Consider the following 15,799-nt stretch of genomic DNA (forward strand, 5'->3'; position numbering starts at 1 on the left):
TCAATCATTGATGAACCAAAGAATGCGATCACACTTTGCAGTGACAGGGCTCCCTCAGGTACAGGGTGTCAGTGACACATGTCTATCCCTTCCTACATTTGGCAGTAATACATGAGGGAATTGACAAAGTAGATTCTTCGCCAATGCACACATCAAACATGTGAGCACTCGCATTCGTACCCTGACATCACATGTCTAGGCATACCCAATGCGACGACCATATGATAAGGGTGCCCAACCCAAACCCTAGTCGCGACTACCATTTTAAGTATAACTTACGGACACATAATGCTCAAAAAGTTCATATCGCAAGTGACAATATTAAACTAAAATGTATAAATGTTCAATACAAAGGTGAACCGGGTTGAACCGGATCGAACTGGGTTTGATGGACACACACATGTCCAACACTTACTCCCCAAAGCCAATCCTATATCAGTTCCCTTCACAGCCGAATTTACATTGGCAGTAACTTTAATGTGCTGAGGTTTAAAAGAAGTCAAAAATCTTTTCCTCCCCTGCTCGCTTAGTCCTTTCCCCTCTTTATCTGAGTTTAACAAGATGGGGATATGAGGGTTGGATGACATACCTTCCAGGATAGGATCTTTCTGAACTAAGCTAGCCGATTCCTTCCTTCCTTTTGAATAGAGGTTGGCTGATTTGAGAACAAGAGCTGACTGAGAATCTTCTTTAACCCCCTCTCCAGTGACATCTCCATCAATCTTTTTTTTTTTTCGATAAGTAATTTGTGTATGTCCGAAGAAGAAAAAAAAGATACAAGAGAAGGGAACCTACTATCACCCCTTAGACAGACCTAAGGAGGAGAAAGAGGCCCCACACCCCCGAGGACAAACCCCTCGGATATACAAGGAGAACCACCCAAACCCAATTACGGAGGCCTAAACTCGGCCTTACCAACAGAATCATCATGAATCAGCCGCATCAGGTCCTCATGAAACTCTTGAGGATACATAATAGTTTCCCCATCCCCACTATTTATGGAAGCAATAAAGTCTGCCGGTTGGTTCAGTTCTCTCCAGACATGCCTCACTTCATAGCGAGCCAACTGGTCCAACATAGAGATGATCTGGTACTTCAAAGCATAAACATTCCAGGGGCAGCCAATCACATCTGTAACAATCTCTGTAACGCCCCCAAACCGGCCTAGGGGTAAGGGTCGTCACATAAATCCACAAGATCGAAATGGTTTTAGATAGATGAACCAAAATTGAACCATTAGTCATAATCTCCAAATAAATCCTCAATAATACCATCATATAACACAGCGGAAGACTTAAACAGTTAAATTCAGCATTCGATTAATATGAATTAGAATATTTAAAACTAAGGTTTTGGTGGCACCACAACTAAAAGTAAAAATAAATCCCTATTACACCCCCCCCCCCCCCCCCCCCCCCCCCCCCCCCCCCCCCCCCCCCCCCCCCCCCCCCCCCCCCCCCCCCCCCCCCCCCCCCCCCCCCCCCCCCCCACTAAACTTAAATTCAGTCTCATTCTTGGGTTTAAAAACTATCTCCTTCTCATAACATTGTATACTGGCGTGGTAAGTAGACAACCAGTCCATGCCAAGTATGACATCAAAGTTTGTCATGTCTAGAAGAATTAAGTTTGCTGGCATCTCTCTACCCTCTATCTGAACCAAACAAGACTCAAACACAGTGTCTGCAACCAAATTCTCTCCAGATGGTAGGGTCACCAATAAGGAGGGTTTCAATGGTCTAGGGTCAACACTAATCTTCTCAGAAAATGATTTAGATAGAAAGGAGTGTGTCGAACCCGAGTCAAATAATACATTGGCAGATATGGTAGAAATGTTTAGTGTACCTGTAACCATTGTGGGTGAAGCCTCAACATCCTTTGTCGTCAAAGAAAAAACTCTGGCCTGAGCCTTTTGTGTTTCAACTGTCTGTGCAGTCTGATATTTCTGCTTTTGTTGATGCCTCGAGGGCTATTGTTGTCCTTATTGTGTCTGATGTGGGCGTTGCCCCTGATATGGTAACCTCTGTGGTATCTGCTGCTGCCCATACGGTTGTATCTGATGCTACCTCTACGGTGGTGTTGTTTGTTGTCCAAGCCGTGGTGCTTCATGAGGTAATGAGGTAGGGCAATCCTTTACCATGTGACCTCATCCTCCACATCTATAGCAATTATCAGAATTTTGCCTACACTGTCCACTGTGATGCTTACCATAGGTACGACAAGGAGTCTGTGTGGTCTACTCATAGTGAGTCCTCTGATGCCTCTGGGGTCTATCATCCCTAAAGTGCTGACTGTCAATAGGCCTCTTTCCCAGTACCTTACTCGAGTTGCCCTGTATAGTACCCCTCTGACTATCCTCCAATAATAGTGCTCTCTCTAGCACCTCAGCATATGATCTCAGCTTCAATACTACGATTGATCCCTTTAATTGGGGATTCAAACCTCTCAAAAATTTCTTAGCCTTCTTAGCATCAGTATCAATGTGTGCAGGTGCAAACCAAGCCAATTCCTCAAATTTCTTTTTGTAGGCCATCACTGAATCTGATCCTTGTGTCAAATGTAAAAACTCCACCTCCTTTCTCTCCCTGAGGCTTTCAGGGAAGAAGTTCTCGTAGAAGGCCTCTAAGAATTTCGCCCATGTAATTACTGGATCTTGAGCTTCTAGTATCTGCCTAGAAGTCTTCCACCATATATTAGCTTCTCCCTGCAGCATGAATGTGGCGCAAGTGACCTTTTGGTGGTCGGTGCACTCCAAGACTCTGAAGATTTTCTCCATCTCGTCAACCCAAACTGATGGCCACAAGGAATCTGTACTCACTCCCTTGAAGACCAGTGGTCCCAATTTCTTAAATTTTTCCATTACCCTGCTGGTATCCTCTTTCCTTGGGGCTTGTTGCCCTGGTTGTGGTTGGTTAGCGCCAACTGTAGCCTGTTGTTGCACAGAATTCATAAAATTTGTAAAGACTCCCATAAAATCCTGTGGCGTAATCCCAGGTACAATAGGTGGTGGTGGGGGTAGATTCTCCTCAGCTGGTGGTGGTGGTGGAGGAATTGAGCGTCCTCTGCGGGGAGGCATTGTACCTAACAATAAGAGGTATACTTTAATCCAAAGCAGTATATAACTCCCACGCCAAAATTTCTAGTACACAGGAAACCAAGACAAACTACCCCATTGATAGAGATTCAATCCTAGGTGTAACATCTCTATGTTAAAAATCCTATGCCACTAGTTCTAATTCATACTCTATTCTAAAACTCCGCTCTGATACCACCGCTGTAACGCCCCCAAACCAGCCTAGGGGTAAGGGTCGTCGCACAAATTCACAAGATCGAAATGGTTTTAGATAGATGAACCAAAATTGAACCATTAGTCATAATCTCCAAATAAATCCTCAATAATACCATCATATAACACAGCGGAAGACTTAAACAGTTAAATTCAGCATTCGATTAATATGAATTCGAATATTTAAAACTAAGGATTTGGTGGCACCACAACTAAAAGTAAAAATAAATCCCTATTACATCCATCCATCCAAATAATAAAATAAACCATGTATCAGGGTCAAATACAAACTCATATCATTACAATCGTTCTAAATAAAAAAAGGATAATTGATTCTATAAATTTTCTAATCATCCCCAATCTGAGTATCATCTCCTCCAATAACTCCAGTGCACTCATCACATGAGCATGGCTCCTGACTCTCGTCCTCTGTGTGGTTAAATAAAGGGGTAAGCTTGGGGAAAGCTTAATGAATAAGGGGAAACAGAACATAAATATTGATAAACAAATGCATATCCTGAAATGTTATAGAATCTCAAAACATATGTTATATAAATCTGAAAATATCAAAAATTCCAGTAAAACATGCCATGAGTTCAAAAGTTCATAAATCTAGTTCCAATTAATAGCCTCAGTAGGTTCATAAAATGGCACTGCTAAAAATTAACATATCACCAATATAATCAATAGGATGGGACTCAGGCTCTTGGCTCACAGAACCGGTAACGGGCTCCTATGGAGGGGAAACCACGTTCCTTAAACGTCACGCTCTTGCCTCACCCCCCGGTCCACATACCAAATATAATGGAATTGTGAGCTTCGAGCTCTTGGCTCACAGAATCGGACCATGTCCTTAAACGTCACGCTCTTGCCTCACTCCTGTGCTCAACAATCCACCCCAACACATAACCCCCTGTTGGAAGGGTTGCAGTCCAACAATATTACATTCAAATCATATCTTATAAAATGACAAGTCTCATCATGCTTTTGATAAAATCACAATCATGCATTCTTTCCAAAGAAATCAAATTATAATTCAAAACATGTAAAGTTCCTCAAAATAGAATTCAAAATAATTATGCATAAATAGTCATGTTGTTTCAAATCATGAAATTTCATAAATGATAAATCAAAGAAAAGAGACTTAATTTCATAAATGATTAATTAAATTTTAAGTTTTAATCTCTTAATTTATTTTACAATTTATTAATTCATTAAACTTTAAGTTTCTTCATTCTCTCCCTTCCCTTAATTTATCTCAACTTCTCAAGTACACTTGACAAAGAAAATCTTTCTTCTCCTTTCAATATCGATTATAGTCCCCAAGTCAAAAGTCAATATTGTGTCCACCAAGCTATCCAAAGCAAAACAAATAAAATTCCTTTCAATTGCTTCCCTCAAGAATTGATCCTTAGACTTGTTTAAATCCATATGGGGTCCTAACCACTAGGCTAACCTCTCTTAGATGTTAATAAACTTATAAATAAATATATTTGGATACTAGCAACATATAACCATGCACAAAGAAGAAAAAATAAATAAATAAATAAGCATACCCTGCACTAATACTAATAAAATACTAGCAAGGTTTTACCTCTAGTGTGCATGCTAACAACCACAATTCCACCCTTCATTGGTCCATTGGTACAGATTCTGCACACAAAGTGGTCCAAATTACCCTTATATTTTGGGCATGGGTAATACAATCTCCACGACCAACTTTGAGTCAGATCTGATAGAAACATAATGGAGTTTCCTCTCTAAGCACAAAACCACTCCTCTATGGATAGCTTTCAATAATTTTCTCATCAAGAATTTTCAGGAGAGATTCCCTAATAGCGCCACCCCAATCAGCATTGCTTTCCAAATTTGTAGTAGTTGTAATATTACCCTCCATGTGAGACCCACTTTTCCTCTCTCCACTCTCATCAATACCTTCTTTAGTGGCCAGCACATGAGCTTGAATAGGAGAAGCACTAGCTGTAATAAACATGTAATTTGAATTTTCTGGATTCTCCACATCTTCACCATCCGTAACAGCTGTACTACCATTCCTTCCTTGGGTCTGGACCGAATCTGCTACATTAGGCAGAATTTCACCTTCCTTAGCTTCCTTGTTTGTAAAATCCCTAGAATTGTGGCCATCATTTAGATCTTTACCCAATAAGATATTGCATGAGTCAGCATCAAGCATAAGCTCCGTAGGATCATATGAAAGCTCCTCCGTAAGATCTTCTAACAAAGCAAAAGCATTAGAGGATACAATCTCCTTCCCTTTCCCAGCCAGATTCTTAGGGATAACATTAGGAATGTTTTTTGAAAATCTGTCATTCTTCTCCAAAGATATGGCAATTTTGGACATCTCCATGGATTTTGCTGCTCTGTAATTAGGGGAAAGCGCAATCCCAGCACCTTTGATTCCCAAAATAGCATTATGATTTGAATTTTGAAAATTATCCCCATCACCACCGTGGTTGGCTTGAGATCCACCACCAGCATGTGCTCCGGCCACCTGAGAACGGCCATCATTCTTCACCCTCCATTCTTTCTGATTGGTCCCCTTTTGTGAGCCTTGAATAACACCACATTGAGAATTTGAATGACCAAAAGTCATGCAGCTACTGCAGCGGGGAGGACACCATTCATAATTAACTTTTTGATAAAATACCAGACCTTCATCATCATGGACAGCCACCTGATCTGGAAGATCGTGGCTGGCTTCAATTTCAACACATAGCCGAGCATAGGAAATCCTCTCCTTCGTCTTAGTCATCTTATCAGTGGCAATTGGCTTACCAAGAACACTAGCTATCGAACTCAGAGCTTCCACGTTCCAGAAATGAAAGGGGAGATTAGGGAGGGAAACCCAAACTGGAATAGAGGACAGAACTACCTTCTCGAGCTTCATACTAGGTTTCCAAGGTCTAAGGATTAGAGGCCTAGGAAGCACATTCCATGGACCACCTTCTAACACCTTGGCTTTATCTTCCTCCAAATTAAAACGAAAAACAAAGAAGCCATACTGGCAGAGGTTTACATCAACATGCCCGGAAAGTTGCCATTGTTTCAGCAAATCTTCTTTAACAAAGGTAAAACTTGGTCTACGACCAATAAAATGACCAAGGAGGGTATTCTTCCACTTGGATAATTCTGCCTGGAGAACAGTCGATGAGCATTGAGCAACACAGATGCCATCAATGCGTGTTGGTTCAATGAAACCCCGTTCCAGCCCTTCATGGCTCAGGTTTCTTGAAGAAGACTGAAAAAAAGAAGCCCAGGACACGCCTTTCTTCAAACCATTCATACCAGCACCTGAAGTAATGCTTGCACCACCACCCCCCGAAGAGTAACCACCCAACTCCAAACCAGCAGCCGCTCCAGCCTCCACAACATCACAGTCCCTAGCCTGCCCTGAACCTCCATCAAAAGCATCAACATTCCTTGCCTCCCCTTCTCCCGGATTATGAGGAGGAGGAAGACCATTAGCCGAAACCCAAAAAAGTACAGAAATGCCCCCAAATAACCCAAAACGACCCACCCGATCTGGTTTAAACCTAAACTAAACATATACCGAAATAGGTATCGATTCGAAGGTCACGACCCTCGACATCGCATCCACACGTCTAATAAGAGATAAGGACACTTTTTAGAAAATACCAAACCCCAAAAAGTACAGAAATACCCTCAAATAACCCCAAACGACCCACCCGGTCTGGTTTAAATCGACAATGAACATATGCCGAAATAGGTATCGATTCGAAGGTCATGACCCTCAACATCACATCCATATGTCCAATAAGAGATCAGGACACTTTTTAGCAAATACCAAACCCAAAAAAGTACAGAAATGCCCCAAATAACCCCAAACGACCAACACGGTCTGGTTTAAATTGAAAATGAACATATGAAATAGGTATCGATTCGAAGGTCACGACCCTCAACATTGCATCCACATGTCTAATAAGAGATAAGGACACTTTTAGAATCCCAAACCCAAAAAATCAAATGCCTCAAATAACCCCAACGACCCCCGGTCTAGTTTAAGCCAAAAATAAACATATGCAAAAATAGGTATCGATTCGAAGGTCACGACCCTCAACATTGCATCCACATGTCTAATAAGAGATAAGGACACATTTTAGAAAATCCCAAACCCAAAAAAGTACAGAAATGACCCCAAATAACCCCAAACGACCCACCTTGTCTGGTTTAAACCAAAATTGAACATATGCCAAAAGAGGTATCGATTCGAAGGTCACGACCCTCAACATCGCATCCACGCATCTAATAAGAGATAAGGACACTATTTAGAAAATACCAAACCCAAAAAAGTACTGAAATGCCCCCAAATAACCCCAAACGATCCACCCGGTCTGGTTTAAACCAAAAATTAACATATCCCAAAATAGGTATCGATTCGAAGGTCACGACCCTCAACTTCGCATCCACACGTCTAATAAGAGATAAGGACACTTTTTAGAGAATCCCAAACCCAAAAAAGTACAGAAATACCCCCAAATAACCCCAAAAGACCCAGCCGGTTTGGTTCTGACCGAAAATGAACATATGTCGAAATATGTATCGATTCAAAAGTCACGACCCCCAACATCGCATCCACATGACTAATAGGAGATATGGACACTTTTTTGAAAATCAAAAGCCCAAAAAAGTACAGAAATGCCCCCAAATGCCCCCAAATAATCCCAAACGACCCACCCGGTCTAGTTTAAACCCTAAATGAACATATACCAAAATAGGTATCGATTCGAAGGTCACGACCCTCAACATCGCATCCACACGTCTAATAAGGGATAAGGACACTTTTTAGAAATACCAAACCCAAAAAAGTATAGAAATGCCTGCAAATAACCCCAAACGACCCACCTGGTCTGGTTTATACCAAAAATGAACATATACCGAAATAGGTATCGATTCGAAGCTCACGACCCTCAACATCGCATCCACACGTCAATTAAGAAATAACGACACTTTTTAAAAAGCCCCAAGCCCAAAAAAGTACAGAAATGCCCCCAAATAAACCCAAACGACCCACAAGGTCTGGTTTAAATCGAATATGAACATATGTCGAAATAGGTATCGATTTGAAGATCACGACTGTCACCATCGCATCCAAAGTCTAATAAGAGATTAGAAAACCTTTTAGAAAATCCCAAGCCCAAAAAAATACAGAAATGCCCCCAAATAACCCCAAACAACCCACCCAGTTTGGTTTAAACTGAAAATGAACATATGCCAAAATAGGTATCGATTCGAAGGTGACAACCCTCCACATCACATCCACACGTCTAATAAGAGATAAGGACACTTTTCAAAAATTACCAAACCCAAAAAAGTATAGAAATGGATCCAAATAACCCCAAACGACCCACCCGGTCAGGTTTAAACCGCAAATGAACATGTAGGGAAATAGGTATTGATATGAAGGTCACGACCCACAACATCGCACCCACACATCTAATAAGAGATAAGGACACTTTTAGAAAATACCAAACTAAAAAAAGTACAGAAATGCCGCCAAATAACCCCAAACGACCCACCCGGTTTGGTTTAAACCGAAAATTAACATATGTCAAAATTGGTATCGATTCGTAGGTCACGACCCTCAACATCGCATCCACACATCTAATAAGAGATAAGGACATTTTTTTTAAAATACCAAACTAAAAACAGTACAGAAATACCGCCAAATAACCCCAAATGACCCACCCGGTTTGGTTTAAACCGAAAATGAACATATGTTGAAATAGGTATCGATTCGAAGGTCACGGCCCCCAACATCGCATCCAAACATCTAATAAGAGATAAGGAAACCTTTTAGAAAATACCAAACACCAAAAAGTACAGAAATGCCCACAAATTACCCCAAACGACCCACTTGGTTTGGTTTAAACCGAAAATGAACATATCTCGAAATAGGTATCGATTCGAAGGTCACGACCCTCAACATCGCATCCACACTTCTAATAAGAGATATTGACACTTTTTAGAGAATCCCAAACCCAAAAAAGTATAGAAATGCCCCCAAATAACCCCTAACGACCTACCCGTTCTGGTTTAAACTGAAAATGAACATATGTCGAAATAGGTATCGATTCGAAGGTCACGACCCTAAACATTGCATCCACACGTCTAATAAGAGATAAGGACACTGTTAAAAAAATCCCAAACCCATAAAAGTACAGAAATGCCCCCAAATAAGACCAAACGACCCACCAAGTCTGGTTTGAACTAAAAATTAACATATGTCAAAATAGGTATCGATTCTAAGGTCATGACCATCAACATCGCATCCACATATCTAATAAGAGATAAGAACACTTTTTAGAAAATCCCAAGCCCAAAAAAGTACAAAAATGCCCCCAAATAACCCCAAATGACCCACCTTGTTTGGTTTAAACCGAAAATAAACATATGCCAAAATAGGTATCGATTTGAAGGTCACGACCCTCCACATCACATCCACATGTCTAATAAGAGATAAGGACACTTTCATAAAATACCAAACCCAAAAAAGTATAGAAATGCCCCCAAACAACCCCAAACTACCCACCCGATTTGGTTTAAACCGAAAATGAACATGTAGCGAAATAGGTATCGATCGAAGGTCATGACCCTAAACATCGCATCCACACGTCTAATAAGAGATAATGACACTTTTTAGACAATACCAAACTAAAAAATGTACAGAAATGCCCCCAAATAACCCCAAACGACCCACCCGGTCTGGTTTAAACAAAAAATAAACATATGTCGAAATAGGTATCGATTCGAAGGTCTCGACCCTCAACATCGCATCCAAACGTCTAATAAGAGGTAAGGACACTTTTTAGAAAATACCAAACCCAAAAAAGTACAGAAATGCCTGCAAATAACCCCAAACGATCCACCCGGTTTGGTTTAAACCAAAAAATGAATATATGCCGAAATAGGTATCGATCCGAAGGTCACGACCCTCCACATCACATCCACACGTCTAATAAGTGATAAGGACACTTTTTAGAAAATACCAAACCCAAAAAAGTATAGAAATGCCCCCAAATAAAAAAATGAACAAATGAACATGTAGCAAAATAGGTATCGATTCGAAGGTCATGACCCTCAACATCGTATCCACACGTCTAATAAGAGATAAGGACAATTTTTAGAAATTACCAAACTAAAAAAGTTCAGAAATGCAGCCAAACAACCCCAAGCGACCCACCCGATCCGGTTTAAACCGAAAATGAACATATGCCAAAATAGGTATCGATTCGAAGGTCACGACCCTCAAGATCGCATCCACACGTCTAATTAGAGATAAGGGTACTTTGTAGAAAATACCAAACTAAAAAAGTACAGAAATGCCGCCAAATAACCCCAAGCGACCCACCGGTCTTGTTTAAATCGAAAATGAACATATGTCGAAATTGGTATCGATTCGAAGGTCATGACCCTCAACATTGCATCCACACGTCTAATAAGAGATATGGACACTTTTTAGAGAATCCCAAACCCAAAAAAGTACAGAAATGCCCCAAAATAAGCCCAAACGACCTACCCGTTCTGGTTTAAACTAAAAATGGACATATGTCGAAATAGGTATCCATTCGAAGGTCATGACCCTCAACATCGCATCCACACATCTAATAAGAGATAAGGACACCTTTTAGATAATCCCAAGCCCAAAAAAGTCCGAAATGCCCCCATATAACCCCAAACGACCCACTTGGTCTTGTTCGGATTGGAAATGAAAGTATGTCGAAATACGTATCGATTCGAAGGTCACGACCCTCAACATCGCATCCAAACGTCTAATAAGAGGTAAGGACACTTTTTAGAAAATACCAAACCCAAAAAAGTACAGAAATGCCTGCAAATAACCCCAAACGATCCACCCGGTTTGGTTTAAACCAAAAAATGAATATATGCCGAAATAGGTATCGATCCGAAGGTCACGACCCTCCACATCACATCCACACGTCTAATAAGTGATAAGGACACTTTTCAGAAAATACCAAACCTAAAAAAGTATAGAAATGCCCCCAAATAAAAAATGAACATGTAGCAAAATAGGTATCGATTCGAAGGTCATGACCCTCAACATCGTATCCACACGTCTAATAAGAGATAAGGACAATTTTTAGAAATTACCAAACTAAAAAAAGTTCAGAAATGCAGCCAAACAACCCCAAACGACCCACCCGATCCGGTTTAAACCGAAAATGAACATATGCCGAAATAGGTATCAGTTCGAAGGTCACGACCCTCAAGATCGCATCCACACGTCTAATTAGAGATAAGGGTACTTTGTAGAAAATACCAAACTAAAAAAAGTACAGAAATGCCGCCAAATAACCCCAAACGACCCACCCGGTCTTGTTTAAATCGAAAATGAACATATGTCGAAATTGGTATCGATTCGAAGGTCATGACCCTCAACATTGCATCCACACGTCTAATAAGAGATATGGACACTTTTTAGAGAATCCCAAACCCAAAAAAGTACAGAAATGCCCCAAAATAAGCCCAAACGACCTACCCGTTCTGGTTTAAACTAAAAATGGACATATGTCGAAATAGGTATCCATTCGAAGGTCATGACCCTCAACATCGCATCCACACATCTAATAAGAGATAAGGACACCTTTTAGATAATCCCAAGCCCAAAAAAGTCCGAAATGCCCCCATATAACCCCAAACGACCCACTTGGTCTTGTTCGGATTGGAAATGAAAGTATGTCGAAATACGTATCGATTCGAAGGTCACGACCCTCAACATCGCATCCAGACGTCTAATAAGAGATAAGGACACTTTTTAGAAAATACCAAACCCAAAAAAGCACGGAAATGCCTCCAAATAACCCCAAACGACCCACCCGATCTGGTTTAAACTGAAAATAAACATATGTCGAAATAGGTATCGATTTGATAGTCACGACCCTCAACATCGCATCCACATGGCTAATAGGAGATATGGAGACTTTTTAGAAATTCAAAAGCGTAAAATAGTACAGAACTGCCCCCAAATAACCCCAAATGACCCACCCGGTCTGGTTTAAACAAAAAATAAACATATGTCAAAATAGGTATCGATTCGAAGGTCACGACCCTCAACATTGCATCCACACGTCTAATAAGAGATAAGGACACTTTCTAGAAAATACCAAACCCAAAAAAATACAGAAATGCCTGCAAATAAACCCAAACCACCCACCTGTACTGGTTTAAATCGAAAATCAACATATGCCGAAATCGGTATCAATTCAAAGGTCACGACCCTCAACATCGCATCCACACGTCGATTAAGAGATAAGGACACTTTTGAGAAAGCCCCAAGCCCAAAAAAGTACAGAAATGCCCCCAAATAAACCTAAATGACCCACCAGGTCTAGTTTAAACCGAAAATGAACATATGTCAAAATAGGTATCGATTCGAAGGTCACGACCGTCAACATCGCATCCACACGTCTAATAAGAGATAAGAAAACTTTTTAGAAAGTCCGAAGCCCAAAAAAGTACAGAAATGCTCCCAAATAACCCCAAACGACCCACCTGATTTGGTTTAAATCGAAAATGAACATATGCCGAAATAGGTATCGATTCGAAGGTCACGACCCTCCACATCACATCCACACGTCTAATAAGAGATAAGGACACTTTTTAGAAATCCCAAGCCCAAAAAGTACAAAAATGCCCCCAAATAACCCCAAACGACCCCCCCAGTCTGGTTTAAACCAAAAATGAACATATGCCGAAATAGGTATCGATTCGAAGGTCACAACCCTCAACATCACACCCACGCGTCCAACAAGAGATAAGAAAATCTTTTAGAAATTACCAAGCCCAAAAAAGTATAGAAATGCCCCCAACTAACCCCAAATGACCCACCCGGTTTTGTTTAAACCGAAAATGAACATATACCGCAATAGGTATCGATTCTAAGGTCACGACCCTCAACATCGCATCCACAAGTGTAATAAGAGATAAGAACACTTTTTAGAAAATACCACACCCAAAAAAGTACTGAAATGCCGCCAAATAACCTCAAACGACCCACCCGGTCTGGTTTAATCCAAAAATGAACATATGTTGAAATAGGTATCGATTCGAAGGCCACGACCCTCAACATCGCATCCACACATCTAATAAGAGATAAGAACACTTTTTGGAAAATCCCAAGTCCAAAAAAGTACAGAAATGTCCCGAAATAACCCCAAACGACCCACCCTGTATGGTCTAAACCGAAAATGAACATATGCCAAAATAGGTATCAATTTGAAGGTCACGACCCTCAACATCGCATCCGCACGTGTAATAAGGGATAAGGAAACTTTTTTGGAAAATACCGATCCCAATATGCACAGAAATGCCCCGAAATAACCCCAGACAACCTACTCCATCTGGTTTAAACAGAAATTGAACATATGTCGAAATAGGTATCGATTCGATGGTCACGACCCTCAACATCGCATCCACACGTATAAAAAGAGATAAGGACACTTTTTAGAAAACCCAAGCCCAAAAAAGTTCTGAAATGCCCCCAAATAACTCCAAACGACCCACCCGGTCTAGTTTAAATCGAAAATGAAAATATGTCGAAATTGGTATCGATTTGAAGGTCACGACCCTCAACATCGCATCCACACGTCTAATAAGAGAGAAGGACACTTTTTAGAAAATCCCAAGCTCAAAAAAGTATAGAAATGCCCCCAAATCAACCCAAATGACCCACCAGGTCTGGTTTAAACTGAAAATAAACATATGTCAAAATAGGTATCGGTTCGAAGGTCATGACCGTCAACATCGCATCCACACGTCTAATAAGAGATAAGAACACCTTTTAGAAAATCCCAAGTTCAAAAAAGTATAGAAATCCCCCAAATAACCCCAAACGACCCACATTGTTTGGTTTAAAGCAAAAATGAATATATGCCGAAATGGGTATCGATTCGAGGGTCACGACCCTCCACATCACATCCACACGTCTGATAAAAGATAAGGACACTTTTCATAAAATACAAAACCCAAAAAAGTATAGAAATTCCCCCAAATAACCCCGAACGACCCACCTGGTCTGGTTTAAACCAAAAATAAACATATGTCGAAATAGATATCGATCCGAAAGTCATGACCCTCAACATCGCATCCACACGGCTAATAGGAGATATGGACACTTTTTAGAAACTCAAAAGCATGAAATAGTATAAAAATGCACCCAAATAACCCCAAATGACCCACCCAGTCTATTTTAAACCGAAAATGAACATATACCGAAATAGGACTCGATTCGAAGGTCACGACCCTCAACATCGCATCCACACGTCTAATAAGACATAAGGGCACTTTCTAGAAAATACCAAACCTAAAAAAGTGCAGAAATGCCTGCAAATAACCCCAGACCCTGGTCTGGTTTAAATCGAAAATGAACATATGCCGAAATAGGTATCAATTCGAAGGTCACGACCCTCAACATCACATCCACACGTCTATTAAGAGATAAGGACACTTTTTAGAAAGCCCCAAGCCTAAAAAGTACAGAAATGCCCCCAAATAAACCCAAACGACCCACCAGGTCTGGTTTAAACCGAAAATGAACATATGTCGAAATTGGTATCGATTCGAAGGTCACGACCATTAACATCGCATCCACACGTCTAATAAGAGATAAGAAAACTTTTTAGAAAATCCAAAGCTCAAAAAAGTACAGAAATGCTCCCAAATAACCCCAAACGACCCACCCAGTTTGGTTTAAACCGAAAATAAACATATGCCAAAATAGGTATCGATTCGAAGGTCATGACCCTCCACATCACATCCACACGTCTAATAAGAGATAAGGACACTTGTCAGAAAATACCAAACCCAAAAAATTACAGAAATGCCCCCAAATAACCCCAAACAACCCACCCAGTCTGGTTTAAATCGAAAATGAACATATGCCAAAATTGGTATTGTAGACGCTGATTTTTTGTCACCCCCTAATTGGCGATGATGACAATGGGACATTGACGATGGACGACGCACTCTCCCTCTTTTCAGACCCAAAGATACTTGACCCATAAGACCAAGAACCATACTGAGCACAAAATGGCCCATTTTAGGCCCAAAAACAAGGAAAAAGGGCACTGCGCTCCCACGGCGCCGTGGACTCTTCCCACGGCACCGTGGATGCCTTTCCACGGTACCGTGGGCACCTTCCCACGGCTCCCAAGGAATTTTGGGTAGAGAGACCCTCCCCAAGTGATTCCTAGCCTCTTTTCCTCCCTTTTCACCCTCATTTCTCCTCCTTCTCTCATGAGTGTGTGAGTGCTTGAAGTTTTCTTGTGTCGGACAGATCCTTCGATTGTCCCTCTGAGTATAGAGCGTTTTGGCTCCTGGGCGTTGGTATCCCATCTTTGCATGGATAACTATCAAAATTCCTTTGTTACAGACATTATTCTGTCTGTTTACTCCTTTCCAAATCACTCGAAAGAGCCGTTACTCTGCCTAGAAAGAAGCAGCGTCGGTCCATTCGTC

At 41.0% G+C, this 15,799-nt stretch overlaps 1 protein-coding gene across 1 annotated transcript; it reads right to left on the reverse strand.

Moving 5' to 3' along the window:
* Nucleotides 1-2,233: 2,233 nt before the first annotated feature.
* Nucleotides 2,234-3,073, reverse strand: LOC122648027. The gene has a single exon (XM_043841303.1). The coding sequence runs from the start codon at nt 3,071-3,073 to the stop codon at nt 2,234-2,236; it is 840 nt and encodes a 279-aa protein (XP_043697238.1).
* Nucleotides 3,074-15,799: the final 12,726 nt, after the last annotated feature.

This window comes from Telopea speciosissima, unplaced genomic scaffold, assembly GCF_018873765.1.
Source record: "Telopea speciosissima isolate NSW1024214 ecotype Mountain lineage unplaced genomic scaffold, Tspe_v1 Tspe_v1.0369, whole genome shotgun sequence".
NCBI lineage: Eukaryota > Viridiplantae > Streptophyta > Magnoliopsida > Proteales > Proteaceae > Telopea > Telopea speciosissima.

Bases quoted from the DNA above. Each gene is read 5' to 3' on its own strand.
- LOC122648027 (XM_043841303.1), bottom strand. From the start codon at position 3,073: ATGCCTCCCCGCAGAGGACGCTCAATTCCTCCACCACCACCACCAGCT.